This window comes from Mustela lutreola, chromosome 16 (genome assembly GCF_030435805.1).
Source record: "Mustela lutreola isolate mMusLut2 chromosome 16, mMusLut2.pri, whole genome shotgun sequence".
NCBI classification, from domain to species: Eukaryota; Metazoa; Chordata; class Mammalia; order Carnivora; family Mustelidae; genus Mustela; species Mustela lutreola.
This window is the reverse complement of record NC_081305.1, coordinates 59,266,760-59,293,714: the sequence shown is the minus strand read 5'-3', so window position 1 is coordinate 59,293,714 and position 26,955 is coordinate 59,266,760. Positions and strand designations below refer to the sequence as shown.

General features: G+C 41.8%; 1 protein-coding gene across 2 annotated transcripts in view; it reads right to left on the bottom strand.

Annotated features, from left to right (window-relative positions):
* Positions 1-15,748: 15,748 nt before the first annotated feature.
* ZNF235 (zinc finger protein 235) overlaps positions 15,749-26,955 on the bottom strand; it is a 53,652-nt gene continuing 42,445 nt past the window's right edge. For both annotated transcript variants that reach the window (XM_059152162.1, XM_059152163.1), the window contains one exon: positions 15,749-18,589. In XM_059152162.1, the coding sequence (XP_059008145.1) occupies positions 16,650-18,589 (1,940 nt within the window). In that variant the 3' untranslated portion in view covers positions 15,749-16,649. The remainder of the gene's footprint in view (positions 18,590-26,955) is intronic.

The window sequence follows — 26,955 nt, the reverse complement described above, 5'->3', positions numbered from 1 at the left end:
ACATATAGTATCATATCATCTGCGAAGAGTGATAATTTGACTTCTTCTTTGCCGATTTGGATGCCTTTAATTTCCTTTTGTTGTCTGATTGCTGAGGCTAGGACCTCTAGTACGATGTTGAATAGCAGTGGTGATAATGGACATCCCTGCCGTGTTCCTGACCTTAGCGGAAAAGCTTTCAGTTTTTCTCCATTGAGAATGATATTTGCGGTGGGTTTTTCATAGATGGCTTTGATGATATTGAGGTATGTGCCCTCTATCCCTACACTTTGAAGAGTTTTGATCAGGAAGGGATGTTGTACTTTGTCAAATGCTTTTTCAGCATCTATTGAGAGTATCATATGGTTCTTGTTCTTTCTTTTATTGATGTGTTGTATCACATTGACTGATTTGCAGATGTTGAACCAACCTTGCAGCCCTGGAATAAATCCCACTTGGTTGTGGTGAATAATCTTTTTAATGTACTGTTGAATCCTATTGGCTAGTATTTTGTTGAGTATTTTCGCATCTGTGTTCATCAAGGATATCGGTCTATAGCTCTCTTTTTTGGTGGGATCCTTGTCTGGTTTTGGGATCAAGGTGATGCTGGCTTCATAAAATGAGTTTGGAAGTTTTCCTTCCATTTCTATTTTTTGGAACAGTTTCAGGAGAATAGGAATTAGTTCTTCTTTAAATGTTTGGTAGAATTCCCCCGGGAAGCCATCTGGCCCTGGGCTTTTGTTTGTTTGGAGATTTTTAATGACTGTTTCAATCTCCTTACTGGTTATGGGTCTGTTCAGGCTTTCTATTTCTTCCTGGTTCAGTTGTGGTAGTTTATATGTTTCTAGGAATGCATCCATTTCTTCCAGATTGTCAAATTTATTGCCATAGAGTTGCTCATAGTATGTTCTTATAATAGTTTGTATTTCTTTGGTGTTAGTTGTGATCTCTCCTCTTTCATTCATGATTTTATTTATTTGGGTCCTTTCTCTTTTCTTTTTGATAAGTCGGGCCAGGGGTTTATCAATTTTATTAATTCTTTCAAAGAACCAGCTCCTAGTTTCGTTGATTTGCTCTATTGTTTTTTTGGTTTCTATTTCATTGATTTCTGCTCTGATCTTTATGATTTCTCTTCTCCTGCTGGGCTTAGGGTTTCTTTCTTGTTCTTTCTCCAGCTCCTTTAGGTGTAGGGTTAGGTTGTGTACCTGAGACCTTTCTTGTTTCTTGAGAAAGGCTTGTACCGCTATATATTTTCCTCTCAGGACTGCCTTTGTTGTGTCCCACAGATTTTGAACCGTTGTATTTTCATTATCATTTGTTTCCATGATTTTTTTCAATTCTTCTTTAATTTCCCGGTTGACCCATTCATTCTTTAGAAGGATACTGTTTAGTCTCCATGTATTTGGGTTCTTTCCAAACTTCCTTTTGTGGTTGAGTTCTAGCTTTAGAGCATTGTGGTCTGAAAATATGCAGGGAATGATCCCAATCTTTTGATACCGGTTGAGTCCTGATTTAGGACCGAGGATGTGATCTATTCTGGAGAATGTTCCATGTGCACTAGAGAAGAATGTGTATTCTGTTGCTTTGGGATGAAATGCTCTGAATATATCTGTGATGTCCATCTGCTCCAGTGTGTCGTTTAAGGCCTTTATTTCCTTGCTGATCTTTTGCTTGGATGACCTGTCTATTTCAGTGAGGGGAGTGTTAAAGTCCCCTACTATTATTGTATTATTGTTGATGTGTTTCTTTGATTTTGTTATTAATTGGTTTATATAGTTGGCTGCTCCCACATTAGGGGCATAGATATTTAAAATTGTTAAATCTTCTTGTTGGACAGACCCTTTGAGTATGATATAGTGTCCTTCCTCATCTCTTATTATAGTCTTTGGCTTAAAATCTAATTGATCTGATATAAGGATTGCCACTCCTGCTTTCTTCTGATGTCCATTAGCATGGTAAATTCTTTTCCACCCCCTCACTTTAAATCTGGAGGTGTCTTCGGGCTTAAAATGTGTTTCTTGGAGGCAACATATAGATGGGTTTTGTTTTTTTATCCATTCTGATACCCTGTGTCTTTTGACAGGGGCATTTAGCCCATTCACATTCAGGGTAAGTATTGAGAGATATGAATTTAGTGCCATTGTATTGCCTGTAAGGTGACTGTTACTGTATATGGTCTCTGTTCCTTTCTGATCTACCACTTGTAGGCTCTCTCTTTGCTTAGAGGACCCCTTTCAATATTTCCTGTAGAGCTGGTTTGGTATTTGCAAATTCTTTCAGTTGTTGTTTGTCCTGGAAGCTTTTAATCTCTCCTTCTATTTTCAATGATAGCCTAGCTGGATATAGTATTCTTGGCTGCATGTTTTTCTCGTTTAGTGCTCTGAAAATGTCATGCCAGCTCTTTCTGGCCTGCCAGGTCTCTGTGGATAAGTCAGCTGCCAATCTAATATTTTTACCATTGTATGTTACAGACTTCTTTTCCCAGGCTGCTTTCAGGATTTTCTCTTTGTCACTAAGACTTGTAAATTTTACTATTAAACGACAGGGTGTGGGCCTATTCTTATTGATTTTGAGGGGCGTTCTCTGAACCTCCTGAATTTTGATGCTCGTTCCCTTTGCCATATTGGGGAAATTCTCCCCAATAATTCTCTCCAGTATACCTTCTGCTCCCCTCTCATTTTCTTCTTCTTCTGGAATCCCAATTATTCTAATGTTGTTTCGTCTTATGGTGTCACTTATCTCTCGAATTCTCCCCTCGTGGTCCAGTAGCTGTTTGTCCCTCTTTTGCTCAGCTTCTTTATTCTCTGTCATTTGGTCTTCTATATCACTAATTCTTTCTTCTGCCTCATTTATCCTAGCAGTTAGAGCCTCCATTTTTGATTGCACCTCATTAATAGCTTTTTTGATTTCACCTTGGTTAGATTTTAGTTCTTTTATTTCTCCAGAAAGGGCTTTTATATCTCTCGAGAAGGTTTCTTTAATATCTTCCATGCCTTTTTCGAGCCCGGCTAGAACCTTGAGAATTGTCATTCTGAACTCTAGATCTGACATATTACCGATGTCTGTATTGATTAGGTCCCTAGCCTTCGGTACTGCCTCTTGTTCTTTTTTTTGTGTTGAATTTTTATGTCTTGTCATTTTGTCCAGATAAGTGTAAATGAAGGGGCAAGTAAAATACTAAAAGGGTGGCAACAACCCCAGGAAAATATGCTTTAACCAAATTAGAAGAGATCCAAAATCGTGAGTGGGGAGAAAGGGGATAAAAAGAGGTTCAAAAAGGAAGAAAGAAAAAAAAAAAAACAAAAAGAAAAGAAAAAAAAAAGAAAAGAAAAGAATTTTTTAAAAAAGAAAACACCTAAGAAAAATGTAAAAAAGAAAAAATATATATATTAGATAACCTAGTAAAAAAATCGTTAAAAAAGAAAAAGGTAACAGTTAAAAAAAAAAAATTTTACCCGAAGGCGAGAAAAAAAGAAAAAAAAAAAAGAAAAAGAAAAAATTAAATTAACTGCAAGACTAAAAAAAATCACAGGAAAAAAGCCATGAGTTCCGTGTTTGGCTTTCTCCTCCTCTGGAATTCTGCTGCTCTCCTTGGTATTGAAACCGCACTCCTTGGTAGGTGAACTTGGTCTCGGCTGGATTTCTTGTTGATCTTCTGGGGGAGGGGCCTGGTGTAGTGATTCTCAAGTGTCTTTGCCCCAGGCGGAATTACACCGCCCTTACCCGGGGCCGGGGTAAGTAATCCGCTCGGGTTTGCTTTCAGGAGCTTTTGTTACCTGAGCGCTTTCCGTAGAGTTCCGGAGGACGGGAATACAAATGGCGGCCTCCTGGTCTCCAGCCTGGAGGAGCCGAGAGCCCAGGGCCCCACTCCTCAGTGCGCCCACAGAGAACAGCGCCCAGTCACTCCCGTCTGCCTGACCTCCGGCCGCGCTCCGAGCTCACCGAGCCTGCGACCGGTTCAAGGTCACCCCGAGCTGCGAGCTTACTGTCGGCTCTGTCTCTGTAGCCGGCTTTCCCGTTCCAATACCCGCAAGCTCTGCGACACTCAGACACCCCCGATCCTTCTATGACCCTGCGGGACCTGAGGCCACGCTGACCTCGCGTGGGCTTCGCCCCGGTTTAGCCTCTGGAGCGATGTCCCTCAGCGGAACAGACTTTTAAAAGTCCTGATTTTGTGCACGGTTGCTCTGCTGCTTGCCGGGAGCCGGCCCCTCCCCCCGGGGTCTATCTTCCTGTCGCTTTGGATTCACTTCTCCGCCGGTCCTACCTTTCAGAAAGTGGTTGTTTTTCTGTTTCCAGAATTGCTGTTCTTCTTCTCTTCGATCTGCCGATGGATTTTCAGGTGTTTGCAATCTTTAGATAAGCTATCTAGCTGATCTACGGCTAGCTGAAGCAGTCTCAGCTTGCTACTTCTCCGCCATCTTGACTCCTCCCTCCTCCTTGTCAATTTTCTGATTGGATGATCTGTCGATCAATGTAAGTGTGGTGTCCTCTATCATCACCATATTACTATTGATTATTTTGTTATTGATTTATGTATTCGTGTGCTCCTTCGTTAAGTACAAAAATACTTAAAATTATTATATCCTCTCGTTTGTCCCCTTTGGTATTATATTGTATCCTTCTTTGTCTTTTGTTATAGTCTTTGTTTTAAAGTCTAGTTTATCCAACGTAATTTGGCTACTCCAGCTTTCTTTCGATGTCCATTTGCACGACAAATGCTTTTCTAGCCCTTCACCTTCAATCTGCTGATGTCTTTAGGTCTAAAATGAGTCTTCTTAAGCAACATATAGATGGATCTTGTTTATCCATTCTGTCACCCTGTCTTTTGAGTGGAGCATTTAGTCCATTTACATACAAAGTAATTAGTGATATATATATTTATTGACATTTATCACTTGTTTGTGGTTGTTTCTGAATACTATCTCTGATCCTTTCTTTTCCTTTTTCATGGTTTGGTGGTTTTTCTTTAGTGATATATTTAGATTTCTTTCTCTTTGTTCTTTGTATATTTATTGGTTTTGATTTGTGGTTTCCATTAGGCTTGCATATAACAACATCTGCATATAGCAGTCTATATTAACTTGGTGGTCATTTAAGCTTGAATACATTCTTCACTTGACCCACCTCCACACACTCATTTTAAGTAAGTGGTATCATACTTTACAGCCCTTTCTTTTGTGGGTTCCTGGAAATATTCATCAATCCTGTTTTTGTGTTTCCTACCTTCATACTGTCACTTACGGTCCTTCTTTTCCACTCAGGGTCCCCTTTACTATTTCCTGTCCAATTTTCCAGCACCATTTATTGAAGAGACTATCTTTTTTCCATTGGATATTATTTCTTGCTTTGTCTAAGATTAGCTGACCACAGAGTTGAGGGTCTATGTTTGGTTCTGTTGATCTGTATGTCTGTCTGTGTGCCAGTACCATGCTGTCTTGATGATCACAGCTTTGTAATAAAGTTTGAAGTCAGGCATAGTGATGACCCCAGCTCTGGTTTTCTTTTTCAACATTCCCCTGGAGATTCAGGGTCTCTTTTGGTTCCATACAAACTTTAGGATTGTTTGTTCCAGCTCTGAAAAATGTTGATGGTATTTTGATAAGGATTTCATTGAATATGTAGGTTGTTCTGGGCAGCACAGATATTTTAACAATGTTTATTCTTCCAGTCCATGAGCATGGAATGTTTTTCCATCTCTTTGTGTCTTCCTCAATTTCTTTCATCAGTGTTTTGTAGTTTCTAGAGTATAGATCTTTTACCTCTTTGTTTAGATTTATTCTTTGGTTAGATTTATTCTTAGGTATCTTACAGTTTTTGTGCAATTGTGAATGGGATTGATTTCTTAATTTCTCTTTCTTCAGTCACGTTGATAGTGTATAGAAATACAACTGATTTCTGTGCATAGATTTGGTATCCTGCCACATTGCTGGATTGCTCTATGAGTTCTAGCATTTTGGCATGGAGTATTTTGAGTTTTCCACATAAAATATCGTGGCATCTGTGAAGAGAGAGTTTGACTTCTTTGTTGACAATTTGAATGCCTTTTATTTCTTTTTGTCTGATTGCTGAGGCTAGGAGTTCTACTGTTATGTTGAACAATAGTGGTGAGAGTGGGCATCCCTACCATGTTCCTGACTATAAGGGAAAAGTTCTCAGTTTTTCCCCATTGAGAATGATATTCCCTGCGAGCTTTTCATAGATGGCTTTTATGATACTGAGGTATGTTCCCTCTATCCCTATACTTTGAAGAGTTTTTTTTTTTTTATTTGACAAACAGAGAGAGAGAGAAACAGATCACAAGAAGGCAGAGAGGCAGGCGGCGGGGAAGCAGGCTCCCTGCTGAGCAGAGAGCCCGATGCGATGCCTGGCTAGATCCCAGGACCCTGAGATCATGACCTGAGCCAAAGGCAGAAGCTTAACCCACTCAGCCACCCAGGTGCCCCAAAGAGTTTTAAGAAAGGATGGTGTATTTTGTCAAATGCTTTTTTCTGCATCAATTGAGAGGATCATATGATTCTTTTCTTTTATTAATGTGCTCTATCACATTGATTGATTTGCAAATGTTGGACCAACCTTGCATCCCAGGAATAAATCCCACCTGGTCATGGTGAATAATCCTTTTAATGTACTGTTGGATCCTATTAGCTAATATCTTGTTGGGTATTTTTGCATCCATGTTCATCAGGGATATTGGTCTATAATTCTCCTTATTGATGGGTCTTTGGTTTTGGGATCAAGGGAATGTTGAACTCATAGAACAAGTTTGGAATTTCCCTTCATTTCTATTTTTGAAACAGCTTCAGTAAAATAGGTATTATTTCTTCCTTAAGTGTTTGGTAGAATTCCCCTGGCCCCAGACTCTTGTTTTTGGGGGGGAAGTTTTTGAAGACTGCTTCAATATCCTTGCTGGTTATTCGTCTGTTCAGATTTTATACCTCTTCTTGTTTCAGTCTTGGTAGGTTATAAGTTTCCAAGAATGTACCCATTTCTTCCTAATTTGTTGGTGTATAGTTGCTCATAATATGTTCCAACACATGTGTATTTCCTTGGTAGTGGTTGTGATCACCCCCCTTTCATTCAGGATTTTATTAATAATATTTATTCTTTCAATCCATAAGCATAGAATGTCTTTCCATTTTTTTGTGTCCTCTTCACTTTCGTCCATCATTGTTTTATAATTTTCAGAGTACAGATCTCTTACCTCTATGGTTAGGTTTATTCCTAGCTACATTATGGGATGGTTTGTGGTACAACCTAAACTTACACCTAAAGAAGCTAGAAAAAGAACAAATGAAGCCTAAAGCCAGTAGGAGGAAGGAAATAATAAAGATTGGAACAGAAATAAATGATATATAATGATAAATGATATAGAAACTTAAAAAAAAAACAATGAAACCTGGAGCTTATTCTTTGAAAAGTTAATAAAATTGATAAACCTCTAGTCAGACGATTATCAAAAGAGTAAGGTCCCAAATAAAGTCACAAATGAGAGAGGAGAAATAACAACTAGCACCACAGAAATACTAAGAATTAGAGAACATTATGAAAAACTGGGTGCTCAATATGTAACTACTTTGAAACCCTGCAGGTTATCCCTTTTCTGTTTTTAATAAGTTTTTATATTAAGCATAATTTTTACTTCTCTTCTAAGGTAGAAAGGACAAATATCATTAGCCACAGTTTTCAGATGAAGAAACTGTTGTTTACTAAGACTTGGAGACCAGGGAGTTCAGGAAATAAAGGAAAAGGAAAAGTATATGCCAACAAACTGGGCAACCTGGAAGAAATGGTTAAATTCCTAGAAATATATAAATTACCAAAACTGAAACAGGAAGAAATAGAAAACTTAAACAGACTGATAACCAGCAAAGAAATTTAATCAGTAATAAAAAAATATCCCAAAAGCCAAAAGTCCAGGGCCAGATGGCTTCACAAGGGAATTCTACCAAACATTTAAAGAGCTAATGCCTGTTCTTCCCAAACTGTTAAAAAAAAATAGAAATGGTAGGAAAACTTAAATTCATTCTATGAGGCCAGCATTACCCTGCTACCAAAACCAGATGAAGACCTCACTAAAAAAAGAGAACTACAGGCCAATATCCCTGATGAACAGGGATGTAAAAATTCTCAACAAAATATTAGCAAACCAAATCCAACAGTATATTTAAATTATTCACTATGACCAAATGGAATTTATTCCTGGGTTGCAAGCGTGGTTCAATATTCGCAAACCAATCCACATGATGCACCACATTAACAGGAGAAAAGAACCATATGATCCTTTCATTAATGCAGAAATTGCACATGACAAAGTACAGCATCTATTATTGATAAAAACCCTCAACAAAGTAGGGATAGAGAGAACATACTTCAACATCATAAAGAGCATGTATGAAAACCTCACAGCTAACATCATCTCAGTGTGGAAAAACTGAAAGCTTTTCCTCTGTGGTCAGGAACAAGACAGGGATGCCCACTCTCACCACTGTTATTTAACATAGTACTGGAAATCCTAGCTTCAACATTCACACAACAAAAAGAAATAATAGGCATCCAAATCAGCAAGGAAGAAGTCAAACTTCCACTGTTCACAGCTGACATGATACTCTATGTAGAAAACTCATAAGAGTCTACCAAAAAGTTGCTAGAACTGTCACACAGATTCCAAGAAGTCACAGGATACAAAATCAACATACAGAAATCTGTTGCATTTCTATACGACAATAATGAAGCAGCTGAAAGAGAATCCCATTTACAATAGTGCCAAAATAATTTATTTTGTTAAATTCCACATTTGAGTGAAATCAGAGTATTTTTCTTTCTCTGATTTATTTCATTTAGCCTTATATCCTTTAGATTCATCCATTTGTTAGGGATGTTAAGCTTTCATTCTTTTTTATGGCTAAGTAATATTCCATTGTACGTGTTTACATATATACACCACATCTTTATCCATTCACTAGTCAATGGACACTTGGACTGCTTCCATAATTTAGCTATTGTATATAATGCTGCAGTAAACACAGGGCGCATAGATCTTTTTGAATGACTGTTTTTGTATTCTTCAGGTAAATACCCAGTAGTGGAATTGTTGGATCATATGGTAGTTCTATTTTTAATATTTTGATGCTTTCACTCTGTGTTTTGATTGGAGCATTTAGTCCATTTACATTCAAAGTAACTGTTGATAGCTATGTACTTATTGCCAGTTTGTTACTTGCTTTGTGGTTGTTTTTGTTCTCTTTCTCTTGCTGTCTTCTCTGTTAGCTTTGTTTATTGATATACTTGACTTTTTATTGTTTGCATATCTGTTACTGGTTTTTAATTTATGGTTACCATTCTGTTTGTATATAATAAACTCTACATATTAACAGTCTATATTAAGTTAATGGTTGCTTATGTTGGAACTCATTCTTTACTCCCCTCGACCCTCCATCTTAGGTCTATGGTGTCATACTTTGTGAGTCCCTTGACTGATTTGTATAGATACACTTTTTCGCCTTTTGTGATTCCTGCTTTTCTTACTCCTGTTTATGGTCTTTCCTTTCCACTCAAGCAGTCCCCTTTAACATTTCTTATTGAGCTGGTTTAGTGGCCATGAACTCCTTTAGCTTTTGTGTATATGGGAAAGGAAACTCTTTATCTCTCCTTCTATTCTGTATGATAGTCTTTCTGAATAGAGTATTCTTGGTTGCAGGTTTTTTTCTTTTAGTACTTTGAATATATCATGCCATTCTCTTCTGGACTGCAAAGTTTCTGCTGAAAAACCAGCTGAATACTTCTGGGTTTTCCCTTGTATGTAACTATTTTCTTTTTCTCCTGCTTTTAAAACTCTTTATTACTACCTTTCACCATTTTTATTACTATATGTCTTGATGTGAACTTCCTTGGGTTGCTTTTTGGGGGCTCTCTGTGTCTCCTACATCTGGATTTCTGTTTCCTTCCCAAGATTTGGAGTTTCAACTATTATCTCTTCCAATAAATGTTCTGCCCCCTTTTTCCCTTCTGGGATCCCAATAACGTGAATGTTATTAGGTTTGATAGTGTCACTGAGTTCCTTTAATCTATTTGCATTTTTCATTATTCTTTTTTCCCCCTCTTATGTTCAGCTTGATTGCTTTCCATTACTCCATTTCCCAGGTTGCTGATCTGTTCTTCTTCCTGAAGTCTACTATTCATCCTATCTAGTGTATTTTTTAATTTTTATTTTTAAAAAAGATTTTATTTATTTGCCAGAAAGAGGGAGTGAGAGTGTGTGAGAGAGAAGTAGGCTCCCTGCTGAGCCTGGGATCATGGATCATGATCAGGACCCTGGGATCATGACCAGAGCCCAAGGCGGGTACTTAACCATTTGAGCCACCTGGGTGCCGTTTCTAGTGTATTTTTAATTTCTGTTACTGGGTTTTTCATCTCTGGTTCTTTTTTATGTATTCACTCTCTTGTTAAGGGTCTCACTGAAGCTATCCAGTCTTTACCGAAGTCCAGTGAGTATCTTTATGACCACTACTTAAATTCTCTAACATGTGTATTACTTATCTCTGTTTTGTTTAGCTCTTTTTCTTTGATTTTGTCTTCTTTCACTTGGGACATATTCCTGTGTCTCCTCATTTTTTCTAATTCTGTGTCTATTTCTTTGTGTTAGAAAAGTCAGTTATGTTTCCTGCTCTTGAAAGTAGTGGCCTCATGAAGAAGAGAGAACATAGTGCCCTACAGTGCAATGTCGCCTGTTCACCAGGACCTGGAACTTTATAGTATCTCCTGCATGTGTTATATGCAGGAGATACTTTTTTCCTGTGGCTTTGTTCCTGTGGCTGAGCTGCTTTGCCTTCAGGCATCTGCAGTGGTTCTCTTTGCCTATTGAGGGAAGTGGTGTTAGTGGGTTGGTTTGGGCTGCCTTGGGCTTAAACTGAGTCAGACCAGGCATTTTCCAGAGCTGCTGTAGCACTGAACTGCAGGGCGCTCTCCCTGTGTTGTCCTGGAGAAGCTTTCATTGGTGGTTAGGGCCTGTAGTCAGACACAACGTCTGCCCCCAAACCCACTGCTGGGGCCGCATTTTCACTTGTGTGTGTGGTCATCTTCTGCTTTCCCTTGGGCAGGAGTCACTTCGGAGTGGTGGTGGCCTTTGTTAGGGATGTTTGAACACCCACAGCTCCTTGTGGCACTGCTTTAGATAGGATCTGGCCAAGGGCATACTGGAGGGGGCAGGTCTTCAGGAGAATACGGGACAGGGTGCAGGACACATCCAGCATGGGTCAGCTAAGGGGAGGTCTTGCAGTCACCCAAAATTCTGGCTTAGGCCAGGGCAGGTCCACAGGAGAAGGCGTGGCATTTATCATACTGATGCTTCTGTGCTGTATCTCCGTCCAGCTGTTTGTTGTGCTGTCTCTTAAAGAGTAAGGACTCCGTTTCCTGTTGCCCTTCAAACTCTTCCAGAGCCACCTGCTGATTTTTAAAGTTCCAGTTTTTAGCTCCACTGATAAAAACTCATGAAATTTGGCTATTCTGGTTTTCAAAGCCAATTTTTATGGAGATTTTTCTTCTCTGTGTGGGTCCCCCAAGCCTGGGTGCCCGGATTGGGGTCTGGTTTTCTCTCTCTGCATCTGGGGTGTGTTCCTTCTCCACCCCCCGCCCCAGACTGTTTCACGGGTCCATTTAGCTCTTATGTCTCTTCCCTTCCTACTTTCTTGGCTGAGTCCTCTTCTTTATATGTAGCTCTGGGGAGTCTGCTCTGCTAGTCTTTGGGTCATTTTCTGGGGATATTTATACTGATGTGGGTGTCACCTAGGTGTGTCTGTGGGTTGAGGTGAGCTTAGAGTCCTTCTACTCCACTGTCAACCCCCTAGAACTTCTATTTGGTAATTTTTTGATAGTTGCTATTTCTTAGCTAAGGTTTCTTATTTTTTCCTTCATGATAAGGACATTTTTCTTTACATTTTAAGCATAGTTTATAATAGCTTTTAAAAAATCATTGTCTGGGGGCACCTGGGGGGCTCAGTGGGTTAAGCCTCTGCCTTTGGCTCAGGTTGTTATCTCAGAGTCGTGGGATCGAGCCCTGCATCTCCCCCGCCACCCCTGCCTGCCTCTCTGCCTACTTGTGATATCTGTTAAATAAATAAACAAAATCTTTAAAAAAAAATCGTCTGATTCCCACATCTGGATCATCTTGGCCTTGATCTGACAGAGAGAGATCACAAGTAGGCAGAGAGGCAGGCAGAGAGAGAGAGGAGGAAGCAGGCTCCTCACCGAGCAGAGAGCCTGATGTGGGACTCGATCCCAGGACCCTGAGATCATGACCTGAGCCGAAGGCAGCAGCTTAACCCACTGAGCCACCCAGGCGCCCCCAAATATCTAGTAATCTTAAATTATATCTTAGGCATTGTAATTAATCCACTGAGGAAACTGGATTTCATTATGTTCCTCCAGAGTATTTTTTAATTTTATGTTTTAGTGTTCCAAGATTCATTGTTTATGCACCACACCCAGTGCTCCATGTAATATGTTCCCTCCTTAATACCCACCACCAAAGTCATCCATCCCCCACTGCCTTCCCCTCTAAAACACTCAGTTTCTCAGAGTCCACAGTCTCTCATGGTTGGTCTCCTGCTCTGATTTCCCTCCGGAGTATTTTTAAAAATATTTTTATTAGGGGCACCTGGGTGGCTCAGTCATTAAGTGTCTGCCTTCAGCTGGGATCATGATCTCAGGGTCCTGGGATCAAGCCCTGCATTGGGCTCCCTGCTCAGTGGGAGGCCTGCTTCTCCCTCTCCCACTCCTCCTGCTCGTGTTCCTTCTTTCACTGTGTCTCTGTCAAATAAATAAAATCTTGAAAAAATATTTTTATTAGGCATTTAATTTAGCTGGGCTCAATCAAAGATTTTCTCTTTCCTGTAGGTGGCAGCTCAAATTTTAATTCACTTGTTAGTATTGGTTTGGCTCCTTTAAGTATTCTTTGTCCTTTTATAGCTGAGGAGAGAGCCACATATTTGCTTAGACACAGACTTTGGAGCTTCCTTTCCCTGGCCCTCTTCCAGGGTATACTACCCACCATACTTTCAAACAGCAGTTGTATAGGTCTTGAACTCTTTTGTTGGAAAACTTCGTTTTCCGTGTATGTTTTAGCTGCCCTAAAATAGTGCAGACTGGACTTGCTTTCGGGTAAAAGCCATAAAAAGTAGGAAACTGACTTATTTTATTTCCTTCTTCTAAGTGTTGACCTATCTCCAGGATCTGCCTGATTTTGTTCATTCTCCAGGGCCTTTGGATAGTTTTAGTATTTGGTCTAGAATTTATACTTGTTATCTGCTGGAGCTTTGGTGCAATAGGAACTACTTGGTCAGCACATTTAAGATGCTTCTAGCGTTGTCGTATAATTCATATATGGTTACTTTCAGTTACTTGTATGCGTCTACACGATTGACCAGTGCACTCTGAAGCTGTGTTTTCCAGCTAGATCATGACAACTCATGAAATGCTGCACAGATACCTTATTCTAGCAATTGATCAATCTCAAAAGTCTTAAACTTTTTAAAAAAAGATGCTGAGTGTTGGCATTATTACTGTAATAGCCTTTTCCTGAGAATTGCAGTATTCTTTTTTTTTTTAAAAGATTTTATTTATTTATTTGACAGAGATCACAAGTAGGCAGAGAGGCAGGCAGAGAGAGAGGAGGAAGCAGGCTCCCTGCTGAGCAGAGAGCCTGATGCGGGACTTGATCCCAGGACCCTGAGATCATGACCTGAGCCGAAGGCAGCGGCTTAACCCACTGAGCCACCCAGGCGCCCGTGAGAATTGCAGTATTCTTAAATGAGAGATAAAACTTGGGGTTGGATGTAGTGTCAGATACACTGAAGTCACGTCTATCTGAACCATGTACTGTAAACCGCTTCATCTTGTGTATATTCCTAACCCAGTTTGCTCTTCTCTGCCTCTTCTACAGATTGGGTGACATGAGCACTCTTTAAGTATTTCTTCCTGTGTTAGAGGTTGACATGAGACAGTTGGGGCACTGGGGTGTAAACGGAAGTCTGTTCTCCTTTCTGATACACAGGGAATTAAGTAAATAAAGAGTGAAAAGGGAGTAGGAGTAATGGGTTTTTGGTCCCTGTGAATTTTAAGAGTTATTAAAATGAGAATGAAGAGGGTATAAGCTGGTAAAACAGGAGTTGGTGATTGGAATGGAGTGTTTGAATCTGAGATTACAGAGGGATTTCCATTTACCTTATTTCGATTCAGTTAGATTAACACACAGTGTATCATGAGTTTCAGATGTACGGTTCAGTTGCTCATAGTTGCACATGACGCCCAGTGCTCATTACGTCACATGGTCACACAACTCGTTTATTTTCTTGCTGGCAAGATGTTACCTCTGGAGCCAAGGGCTGAGGTGCTGTGGAAGACAAGACCACCAGAGGCAGAGTAATCAAGGAACTGAGAGGCCAGGGTTTGGGGAATGGATACAATAATCTGCAAGTAGTCTGAAAAGAGTAGTGATAGGGTAGCAAGACTGATTCTGGAGATAAAATCAAGGAGCAAGAAAGAATAAGGGGATTGGCAGGTGGCTGCGTGAAGGAATAGTGGGTAGTTTGTGCTAGTTAATGGGGGGAGAGGGAGTCAGTCGTTTGGAAGGGAAAATGGACAAAGGCTATACACCCTATGTCCAAACCTGGTCATTAGTGCAAGGAGCATGAGGGAAAACAGGAGACCATTTGGAAGATTAGAGTCCTTGGGGGGGACAACTTTCTTCATTGAACTTTCTTAATAATTATTAAGAAAGCCTCAGTTACAGGTAGAATGTAAACTGTCCAAGCCTCAGAACAACTGTATCAACTGCAGAGTTGGTAAACTTCCTCCAAACCTAAAAGTCTATACCACTAGCTCTCTTTTCATTTACATAAAAAAAAAATACAGGGGCGCCTGGTGGCTCAGTTGGTTAAATGCCTGCCTTCGGCTCAGGTCATGATCTCAGAGTCCTGGGATCGAGCCCCACATCGGGCTCCCAGCTTCTCCCTCTGACCTCCCCTCATGCTCTTTCTGTCTCTCTCTCAAATAAAGTCTTCTAAAAAATTATATAAATATGTAAATTTTAAATTTGGCACATTTCAAATATAAAGAAAAATACCAAGAATTAAATAGCCATTTACCAGCCATCCAACTTTTGTACATCTATCCAATTTCCACCATGCATTAAACCTCCCCATTCCTGTGACCTGTCTACCCAAAAGAATTTAAGTCATTAAAGATTAATTTCATAAAAAAGTACTTATTGTATATTTCTAAGATGAATAAAAAACTAATAAACATGTCTAACGATAGATCTAAATAAAAGAATCAATACTAATAAAAACATATTAGGGTACTTTTGGAACTAGAGTTTCATCTGTATTTAATTCCTTTACCAATTTTTATAAATCACAAGATGGGGAGAGAAGAACCTGAAAGGGAAAGTGTTCAGTGCTAGGACTGCCAGGTCAAAGGGTATTTCAGTATATATTGACCAGCTTATGACCACTCTTGACAAGAGGTGTTGAACACAGAATGCTGCGTTGACGGTAATATATCTAAATTGTTATTTAATGAAATTTCAATAAAAACTCAATGTTTCTTGTTCTACTCTTGAGGGAGGGTGCAGGCGGGTGGAGAAATGGGGGTGTGACAAAATGTCCTTGAAATCTACCAAAGGCGCTGCCTACAGTGGTCTGGATGAAGGACTGTGCATAGAGAAGGCAGTCTGATCTAAGCGTGAAGGGAAATAATGAGAAGAAGCCACTTGCTAACAATTCGAGTTTACTAAAAAACTTGTCATTAGTCTACTTTCAACACTTTCGAGAGTTACAGTGAAGTCCTACCTTAATGAATTACAGTCCAAAATTTCCAAGCATATAAATTGTAGTATTACTAGTTAAAAACAGTATTTTTCAGTCTATAAAGCACTAATGATACTAAATATTATGCTGTACACAAGGGCTGACCTACTACAAAGAACCAGGGCTGGATGGAGGATGGGGCCATTCCCACATTCCATCCGAATTTGCAGTGCTGTGACTGGCGGCATGACGTGATTTTCTGTACCTGAATGTTTCCTGAAAGAAATCTCATTAAGGCTACTTGCAAGATTCCTTTTGAGTATATTATTATGAAATCCACGCAGAGGAGTATGAGTTCCCAATACTTGTCCTAATTACAGATTTTCTCCACTTTGTTCAGTAAGTGCTGGGCATTTCTCATGAGCCAAGCGCATGTCTACACAGTAGAGATAAAGCAGTGAAAAACCTCACTTCTGACGTGGCGGATACATTGCTCTTGCCATTCATTTCGCCCATCATGATACTTTTGTTCAAGTTCCGCCCCTATTCTTCATTTATAAGGCTTCTTTCCTGGGTAGACTTGGATGAATTTTGAAATTCTTTCCTGAAAATCGGGACATTCAGAATTCTCGTATAAACACTGAGTGTACTTACAGGTTTTCTCTTATCTGTGAAACCTGATGTTTGTAAAGAATTTCTCTCCCAACCGAGTCCTTAAAATAGCACTGTACAGAGCTTACAGGCATGTGAAGATTCCTTGAGGTTTCTGAGTTCTGAAGGAACTTTCCACAGTTCCCAGCATGGATTTTCCAGCGGAGAGGAGGATGTGAACTCTAACTGAAAGCTACACCACCCCTAACCCATCTATAGATTTCCTCCAGTGTGGACTCTCTGGTGATACACAAGATGGGATCTCTGACTGAAGCCTTTACAACAGACGTCACATATGTAAGGCCTTTCCCCGGTGTGGACCCTCTGATGTGTGTGAAAATGCGAGGCTTGACTGAAGCCTTTACCACACTGCTGACATGTATAGGGTTTCTCTCCCGTGTGAACTCTCTGATGAGCACTGAGCCCAGCGCTCCAACTAAATTCTTTCCCACACTCCTCACATTTAAATGGTTTCTCTCCCGTGTGGATGATCTGATGGACTTGAAGATTTGACCTCTGGCTGAAGGCCTTACCACACGTGTCACATTTATACGGTTTCTCTCCAGTGTGGACTCTCTGATGTGCTTGAAGATGGGAGGCCTGACTGAATCTCTTCTGACACGCTTCACACTTGAATGGCTTCTCCCCCGTGTGGACACTCTGATGAGCTTGCAGATTTGAGGCCTGACTGAAGCCCTTCCCACACTCCTCACATTTATACGGCTTCTCTCCCGTGTGGACCCTCTGATGGTTGTGGAGATTCAAGCTCCAGTTGAAGCGCTTCCCACACACGTCACATTTGTATGGTTTTTCTCCCGTGTGGACCCTCTGGTGAGCTTGAAAATACGAACTTTGGCTGAAGCCCTTGCCACACACGTTGCATTGAAACGGTTTCTCTCCTGTGTGAACCCTCTGGTGGCTCTGGAAACTGGAGGCCGAACTGAAGCCTTTCCCACACTCTTCACACTTATACGGCTTCTCGCCGGTGTGGACTCGCTGATGGCTGTGGAGATTAAAGCTCAAACTGAAGCACTTCCCACACTCCTCGCACTTGTACGGTTTCTCCTCCGTGTGGACCCTCTGATGGGTATGAAGATTGGAGCTACAACTGAAGCGCTTCCCGCAGTCTCCACATTTGTACGGTTTCTCTCCGGTGTGGATCCTCTCGTGGGCCTGCAGGTGCGACCTCTGAGTGAAGCCCTTCCCACACACCTCGCACTTGTAGGGCTTCTCTCCCGTGTGAACTCTGCAGTGAATATTCAGGTCAGTGCTCCGACTGAAGCCCTTCCCACAGCTCTCACAGCGGTAGGGTTTCTCTCCGGTGTGGATAGGCAAATGCGCATAAAGATGCGAGGTCTGGTTAAAGCTCTTACCGCACTCAAGGCACGAATAGGGCTTCTCCCCTGTGTGGACCCTCTGGTGAGTCTGCAGGTTTGAGCTCTGGCTGAAACCCTTCCCACACTCGTGACACCAATAGCGTTTCTTTCCTGTGTAGACACTTTGCTGAACGGCAACAGCTGCACTGTAACCGCTGCCCTTGTCATGTGCGCCGTAAGGGGGGGACTTCTTTCCCGAGTGCATCTGCCGGTGAAGTTCAAGACTGCGGCCATCGCTGAATGCTTTCTCGCAGTCACTGCAGTGGTAGGTCTGCTGAAGAAGAGGGGACACCTTCCCGCAGTCACTGTTATGAGCTCTGTCTCTCCTGTGCACAGTGTCGTCATCGTGGCGTGAAATACAGCTGAAAATGTTAACATACGGAGCAAATATACATAGTTGGTTTTTCATCTGAGTCTGCTTACAACTTCGCTGGTAATTCTGTGTTTCGCTGAGATAGATTTTACTCCAAGGATTCTGAACTCTCCCGGCTAGAAATTCTTGGTTTTCAAGGATCTTAGAACGACCCTCCAGAAGGTTCATGAAGCAGCTGTCCTCCACTGAAGCCTGAATGCATATCCCGGCTCCCACTTGGCAGGGGGAGTCACACTGGTCGAAGAACGGAGCACTCTTTCCTTGAATATCTATCCCAGAGTCTTGGTTTTTGATTAATTTGCTTACAACATGTCTCTTGATTTGCCAACATGAAAGCTCTCCCAGTGACAGGCACCTGATTCCTGCCTCGTGAAGAGTTTCTGCCTCATTTGGATTCCTGCCTCCTGAGAGGATAGAGAGAGAAAGAATTAGGGACAGGAGAGTGACATGAGCAAGGTGGTGAACTGAGAAGCTTCAGCCCTTGTTCCTGAAAGGAAACATTAAAAAATACTCGAGGCTGGCTGAAAAATAAAGATCTACACTGAACGAGGGACTGTCCAGTAGGGGGGAAAAAACCACATTTAAAATGGGAGGAGGGGAGCCTGGGTGGCCCAGGTGGCCCAGAAGCCTCTGCCTTCGGCTCAGGTCATGGTCTCAGGATGCTGGGATCGAGCCCCATGTCTGGCTCCCTGCTCAGGGTGGGGAGCCTGCTTCACCCCCCGCCCCCTGTCTGCCTCTCTGCCTACTTGTGATCTCTCTGTGTCAATAAATAAAATCCTTTAAATAAATAAATAATGAAAGACTTAAACATGAGACAGAATCCTAGAGAACGCAGGCAGCAGCCTCTGTGACCTTGGACATAGCAACTTCTTACTAGGCCCATCTCCAGAAGCAGAAACAAAAGCAAAAATGACTCCTGGGCTTCACCAGGATAAAGTTTCTGCGCAGCGAAGCAAGCAATCAACAAAACAAAGCGGCAGCCTACAGCGTGGGAGAAGATATCTGCAAATGACCAACCTGATAAAGGGCTAGTGTCCAAAATCTAGAGGGAACTTCTCAAACTCAACATCCAAAAAACAATCCTGTTACAAAGTGAGCAGAAGACGTGAATGGACACTCAACATCACTCACAGGGAACTACAAATCAGAAGTTACAGGAGATGCCACCTCAGAGCTGTCAGAATGGCTAAGTTTAACAACTCGGAAAACGACAGATGTTGGCAAGGATGGTCCGGAGAAAGAGGAACCCTCTTATACTCCTGATGGGAATGCAAACTGCTGCAGCCGCTCTGGAAAACCATATGGAGTTTTCCCAAAAGTTAAATGATCCAGCAATTGCACTATTAGATATCTACACAAAGGATGCAAAAATAGTGATTCAGAGGGGCACGTACGTCCCAATGTTTATAGCAGCGTTGTCAATAATGCCCAAATTACGGAAAGAGCCCAGATGTCTATCAACTGATGAATGGATAAAGATGATTATATAGGGGCACCTGGGTGGCTCAGTGGGTTAAGCCTCTGCCTTCGGCTCAGGTCATGATCTCAGGGTCCTGGGATCGAGCCCCACGTCAGACTCTCTGCTCAGCGGTGAGCCTGCTTCCCTTCCTCTCTCTCTGCCTGCCTCTCTGCCTACATGTGATCTCTGTCTGTCAAATAAATAAATAAAAATCTTTAAAAAAATGATTATATGTATAATATATATAACTATATACATAATGTGATTATATGTATGAAATCCATATATTATGTGTTAATCTATATAATATAGCTCTCACACACAATGTAGTATTACTCAGCCATGAAAAAGATTGAGATCTTGCCATTTGCAACAATGTGGATGCAGCTAGAGTGTATTATGCTAGGTGAAGTCGGAGAAAGACAAATACAATATGATTTCACTTGTGTGTAATTTAAAAAACAAAACAGATGAACACAGGGAAAGGGAAAAAAGAGGGAGGCAAATCGTAAGAAACTTAACTACGGAGAACAAACTGTGGGTTGATGGAGGGAGGTGGGCAGGTGATGGGTTTAAGGAGGGCAGTTGTGATGAGCATAGGATGTTATACATATGTGTTAATCACTAAACTCTATGTCAGAAACAGTATTACCTTATACATTAACTAACCAGAATTTGAATAAATTGAAACCCCCACATTATTCAACAATTCCACTTCTCCACTTGATCTTAGCCAAAAGGCAGAGAAGCGATCCACTTCTCAATACATACCAAAATAAAACGAAAGCAGACTATCAGGTATTTGTACACAGATTGTACAGATATTAAAAGGGTAAGAGAAGGGGCCCCTGGGTGGCTCAGTGGGTTAAGTCTCTTCCTTTGGCTCAGGTCATGATCCTGGGGTCCTGGGAATGAGCCCTGCATCAGGCTCTCTGCTCAGGGGGAGCCTGCTTGCCGCCCCCCTCTCTGCTTCCCTCTCTGCCTACTTATGATCTCTGTCAAATAAGTAAATCTTTTTTTTTTTTTTTTTAAAGGCAAGAGAATATTACAGACTTTATGCCAGGGATGTCTGGGTGGCTTAGTTATCTGCCTTTAGCTCAGGTCAGGATCCCAGGGTTCTGGGATCAAGTCCTACATCAGGCTCTCTGCTCAGCAGGGGAGCCTGCTTCTCCCTCTGCCTGCTGCTCCCCCTGCTTGTGCTCCGACAAATAAAATGTTAAAAAAAAAATTATGCCAGTAAGCTAAAATGAAATGGGTAAATTTCTTGAAAGAGAAAACAAGGCTTATCCAAGAAGGTATAATCTGTACAGCCCTGTATCAATTCATATCTTGCAACTTTGCACAAAGAAAAGTCAGATCCCAGATGGCTTCTTGCATAAAACTGACCAAACATGTAAGGAAGAAATAATACTAATGACACATAGACTCTTCCAGAAGAGTACGAGTGACTACTTCCCAGTATATTTTATCAGGCCAGCATTACCCTGACCCCCAAAATCAGACCCAGGCATTACAAGAAAAGACAATGACAGACCCATATCCCTCAGGGTCACAGTCACATCGCTTTGCCAACTTAATCTGATGATGTATAAAAGGGCACTAAATCATGAAGGAATGACTGTTTCAAGAATGGTTGGTTTAACGTTCTAAAATCAGATCAAACCCTTTCCTCTGTAGATCAGGAACAAGGCATAGTCATGGGTTACAAAAAACACAAGGAAAAAGTTTGAAATACTGTGAGAGCTACCAAAATGTGACAGAGAAATGAAGTGAGCAAACGCTGATGGAGAAACGGTGCTGACAGACTTGACGCAGGGTTGCTACAGACCTTCAACATGTAAACAAACAAACCACAACGCCTTGTAAAGGGAGGTTTACCTGTAATCAAAGAGCCCACAGTTACAGATCTCACCTTTTTTTCCTTTTTAAAGATTTTATTTATTTATTTGACAGAGATCACAAGTAGGCAGAGAGGCAGGCAGAGAGAGGAGAAGCAGGCTCCCTGCCGAGCAGAGAGCCCGATGCGAGGCTAGATCCCAGGACCCTGGAATCATGATCTGAGCCAAAGGCAGAGGCTTTAACCCACCCAGCCACCCAGGCACCCAGTTCTCACCTGCTTTTTGAAAGTTGGTGTTACTCACTTCATTTTGACAAAAACCTACATCTGTACTGGCGTTTGCTAACCAGAAGAAATCCAAAGAGGATTTTCATTTTTATGCAAATAGGTGAAAAGTGGAAATCGCATTTAGCGCTGGTTTTGCCGAGAGCTGCTGCAGACACAGCGGGCACCCTGAGTGGCGGAGGGCCGGGGCCCTCGGGAGCTCTACGTGGCCTCTCTGCGCTGGAGCTGCTAGAGCTCGCAGCCGCGTGCGCACACCCCTGCTCCATCTCAGCCAACTCTGCGCCTCCACTAGCAGGATGTGGCCCAGGTAGAAAAAAGCCTAAGAAAGGTCATTTTTGGGGTCTGGGAACAGTCAAAAATTTTCCATAGAAATGACTGGAAATGACTTCTTCATGCTGTTTTGGTTACAAAAGATTTTTTTTTTTTTAATTCATGCACATTTCCTACGGCTCCTGCACTGACTGCGCATACTAATCTGGGAAGGACCGACTTCTCTAAGCGGTCCCAGTCAGGACTGCGCTCTGCCTCTCACGGATTCTGGCCATTCTTCAAGGCCCTCAGGGAAGTTTTATAATTGCCTTCCTAGAAATCTGGCATACTTCTGGTTAATCCCAAAGAGTTTTCTTTTTCGTCATTGTTGCTGTTATGAGATAAGGTCCTTTTCATCTTACTATTTTCCCCCCACAGGAACCGCCTACTTTTGGAGAGGAGACACCTGTGCACGAAAAGACGCTCAACATCATTAAACATCAGGAAAATGCACCAAAACCACACAAAGATGGCCCTCATGACTGAGGGGGCATCAAACTGGCAAAACGTTGGAGCAGATGTGGAGGGAAGGGAAGCTTGTGCGCTGCTGGTGGGACTGTAAACTGGGCAGCCAGTACGGAAACCAGTGGGGAGGCTCCTCAAAGCATTTTTCTTTAAAGATTTTGTTGGGGAGAGCGTGCACGCGCACACACAAGCAGGGGAGCAGCACGCAGAGGGGGAGGCAGGCTCCCCGCTGAACAGGGAGCCCGACGGGGGACTTGATCTCAGGATCCTGGGATCATGATCTGAGCCAAAGGCAGACGCTTAATGACTGAGCCACCCAGGAGACCCTAATAAAAATATTTTTAAAAATACTCCAAAGGGAAATCAGAGGGGGAGACAAACCAAGACAGACTGTGGACTCTGAGAAACAAACTGAGGGTTTTAGAGAGGAGGGGTGGGGGATGGGTGAGGCTGGTGGTGGGTATTAAGGAGGGCACGTGTTGCGTGGAGCACTGGGTGTGGGGCCCATACAATGAGTCAGACTGAGCCGCCCGGGCGCCCCTCCTCAAAGCGTCTGAAACTAGTGCAGGACCCAGCAGTCCACTTTCTGCCTGAAGGAAACAAAATCTGCATGTGGGAGGAAGCTCTGCGCCACCGTCACTGGAGCAGCACTCACGAGAGCTAACGCGCAGAACAAGAGTCCATTGACGGATGGAGGCATAAACTGTGTGTAAGCCGAGGGGGGGGGCTTAATATGCAGCCATAAGGAAGCATGAAATCTTGCCACTATGACAACATACATTCACCTCAAGGGCATTGTGCTAAGTGACAACAGACAAATGCTGTATGATCTCTCTCATAGGTAGAAAAACAAAAAACTCGAGAAAATTTTTGGTTACCAAGTATGGAGGAAATGGATGAAAGGGATCAAAAGGTTCCTACTTCCAGTTATAAGTTAAGTAAGTACTGAGGTTGTAATGTAATATAATGATGAACAGAGTTAATTAATACTGCTACATGGCATATTTGAAGATTGCTAAGAATGTATATCCTAGAAGTTCTCATCACAAGGGAAAATATTTTTTATGCTCTTTTATAGTCCTCCCCTTTTTAATTTTTTTAAAAAAAATTAATGGATTTTATCTAAACTTACTATGTTAGGGGTGCCTGGGTGGCTCAGTGGGTTAAGCCTCTGCCTTTGGCTCAGGTCATGATCTCAGGGTCCTGGGATCGAGCCCCACATCCGGCTCTCTGCTCAGCAGGGAGCCTGCTTCCTCCTCTCTCTCTGCCTGCCTCTCTGCCTACCTGTGATCTCTGTTTGTCAAATAATCTTTTTTAAAAAATCCAATATTCGTTTATAATAAAAACTCTTGGCAAATTAGGAATATAGAAGAAATTACTCAACTGGCTAAAGGACATCTGTAAAACTCACAGCTAACATCTGAATGGTGAGGAACACAAAGCCTTCCTGCTACAATCAGGAGGAAGGACGTCCTTTCTTAGCACTCTTTTTCAATACTGTACCGTAAGTCCCAGCTAGTGCAAGAGAATGAAGTAAAAAGGGCACAGAATGCAAAGGAAGAAATAAAACTCATCACTGGTAGATGATACGACTGTCTATGTAGAAACCCCCAAAGAATCAACCAAAAAAACTCTTGGAACTAATAATTACAGCGAAGATGTAGGACACAAAACATAGGAAAGTATATTGCTCTCATATACACAAGCACTGAACAACCGGAATTTGAAATAAAAATCACATTATCATTTATATTAGCACACTCGAAAGTCAAATATGTAGGTATGAATCTAAAAGATCTAGATGAGAAAAACTAAAGCTTATGAACAAAATTCAAGTAAATGGAAAAATATTCTATGTTTAGTAGAGAAAAATATTCTATAAAAAGACTCAATACTGTCAAGATGTCCTGGGCATCTGGTTGGCTCAGCCTGTTAAGCGCCTTCCGCCCAGGTCATGATCCCAGGGTCCAGAGATCAAGCCCTGCATCGGGCTCCCTGCTCAGCAGGAAACCTGCTTTTCCCTCTCCCACTCCCCCTGCTTGTGTTCCCTCTTTTGCTATCTCTCTCTCTCTCAAATAAATAAAATCTTAAAAAAAAAATATAGGCAAAAGATCTGAACAGACACACCACTAGAGAAAATAGATAGCAAACAGGCCCATGAATAGATGTTTGACTCTCTCTCTGTCAAATAAAATCTTAAAAAAAAAAAAGTGTTTGACATCCTATGTCTTTAGTGAACTACAAATTAAAATGAAACACCACTATGCCTGTTAGAAAAGCCAAAATCCCAAACAATGACAACACCATTGCTGGGGAGGCTGTGCAAAATGCACTGCTGCAAAAAATGCAAAATGATACAGCCACTGCGGCAGTTTCTTATAGAGCTACAAAAGGAAATTACCCAAATGGGTTGAAAACTTGTGTTCACACACAACTCATCACACAGAGCTTTACAGCAGCTTGGAAGCAATCCGCTGGATAAACAAACCGGTCCATCGGGACGACGGACTCTACCATCCAGTGCTCAGAAGGGAAGACTTCTCGAGCTTTGAAGGGACTGTGAATTACTAAATGAAAAAGGTGAATCCGGAACAGCTAAAAGCTCTGAGTCCACCTGTCTGATCCCCGGAAAGGCGCACCTGTGCCAACAAATGGCTCACTCGTTGCGCACAGAGCTGGTTGCGCACAGAGCCCAGGCCGGACGGTGCTGGGAGGGCGGCTACGTACCATTATAAATTGGAACAAACACCCAAAACGCACGACACCACAAGTGAACACGGGTGCAAACTACAGACACTGGGTGACAACGACATATCCGTGTAGGTTCACCAGTTACAACACACGTACCACCCTAGTATCAGATGTTGTCAGGAGAAAGAATGCTGTGTGTGTGTGCGTGCACACACGTGTGTGTGTATGATCTGTGGGAACTATTTTCTCACTTGCACTGAACCTAAAAGTGGTGTGAAAAAGAAAATCTGTTTAAAAATGTCTACACACACACATACAGGCACACACCAGTGAAAACAATGAACAAAAGGTAACCTACATGCCCACCACATGATCCACCACGCCAATCCTTACTCCTACCAAAGAAAACGGAGGTCTATGGCACCCAGGGATATAAGAACATTCGGGATCTTCACCTATAAGAGCCCAAAGCCGGAAACAAACATCCACTAACAGGTGAATGAATAAACTGGAGTATATCACACCAGAATATGACTTAGAAATAAAAAGGAATGAACTGCTGACAGATGCAACAACACTGGTGCTTCTAAGCTTATACTGAGTTATGAGGCAACTGAAAAAAAAATATTGTATGATTCCATTTATTAAAAAATTTTTTTAAAATTCAAAGTAATGGAGAGGGGCAGGAAGTAGATGTGCAGTTGCCTGGGGATGGTGTGGGATGAGAGGGAGAGATTACAAATGGGAATGAGAATTTTATACAACTTTTAAAGACTTGTTTTGCTTTAGAGTGCTTCCCAAATGAACCCCCCTTCCAGATCAGACAGGAAGAAGCCAAAGCTGTTGAGGGCCAGGGAGCAGGAAACTCAGGGCAGAAATTCTGGAAGCCAGAGAGCCATAGGAATAAGACTAATCTGAATGTGAGTTCCTCCCAAATCCGTGACTGACCATTAATGGCACAAGGTAAAACCTGTGAGTTTGATTTTCTCTTTCTTTAAATTATTTTTTTTTAATTTGACACAGAGAAAGAGATCACAGGTAGGCAGAGTGGGGTAGTAATTCGCAGTCCCTTCAAGGCTGGAGAAGTCTTCCCTTCTGAGCACTGGATGGTAGAGTCCGTCGTCCCAATGGACCGGTTTGTTTATCCAGCGGATTGCTTCCGAGCTGCTGTAAAGCTCTGTGTGATGAGTTGTGTGTGGACACAAGTTTTCAACCCATTTGGGTAATTTCCTTTTGTAGCTCTATAAGAAACTGCCGCAGTGGCTGTATCATTTTGCATTTTTGCAGCAGTGCATTTTGCACAGCCTCCCCAGCAATGGTGTTGTCATTGTTTGGGATTTTGGCTTTTCTAACAGGCATAGTGGTGTTTCATTTTAATTTGTAGTTCACTAAAGACATAGGATGTCAAACACCTTTTTTTTTTTTTTTTTAAGATTTTATTTTTACAAATTTTTGGATTATTTGCTCTAGCTCTTTGAAAAATACCAGTGGAATTTTGATTGGAATGGCATTAAAATATTGAAAATAGAATTACCCTATGACCCAGCAACTGCACTACTGGGTATTTACCCCAAAGACAGAGATGTAGTTAAAGGGGCACCCGCACCCCAGTGTTCACAGGAGTAATGTCCACAGCTGCCAAACTGTGGAAGGAGAGGAGATGCCCTTCAACAGACAAATGGATAAAGAAGATGTGGTCCCTGGGGCATCTGGGTGGCTCAGTG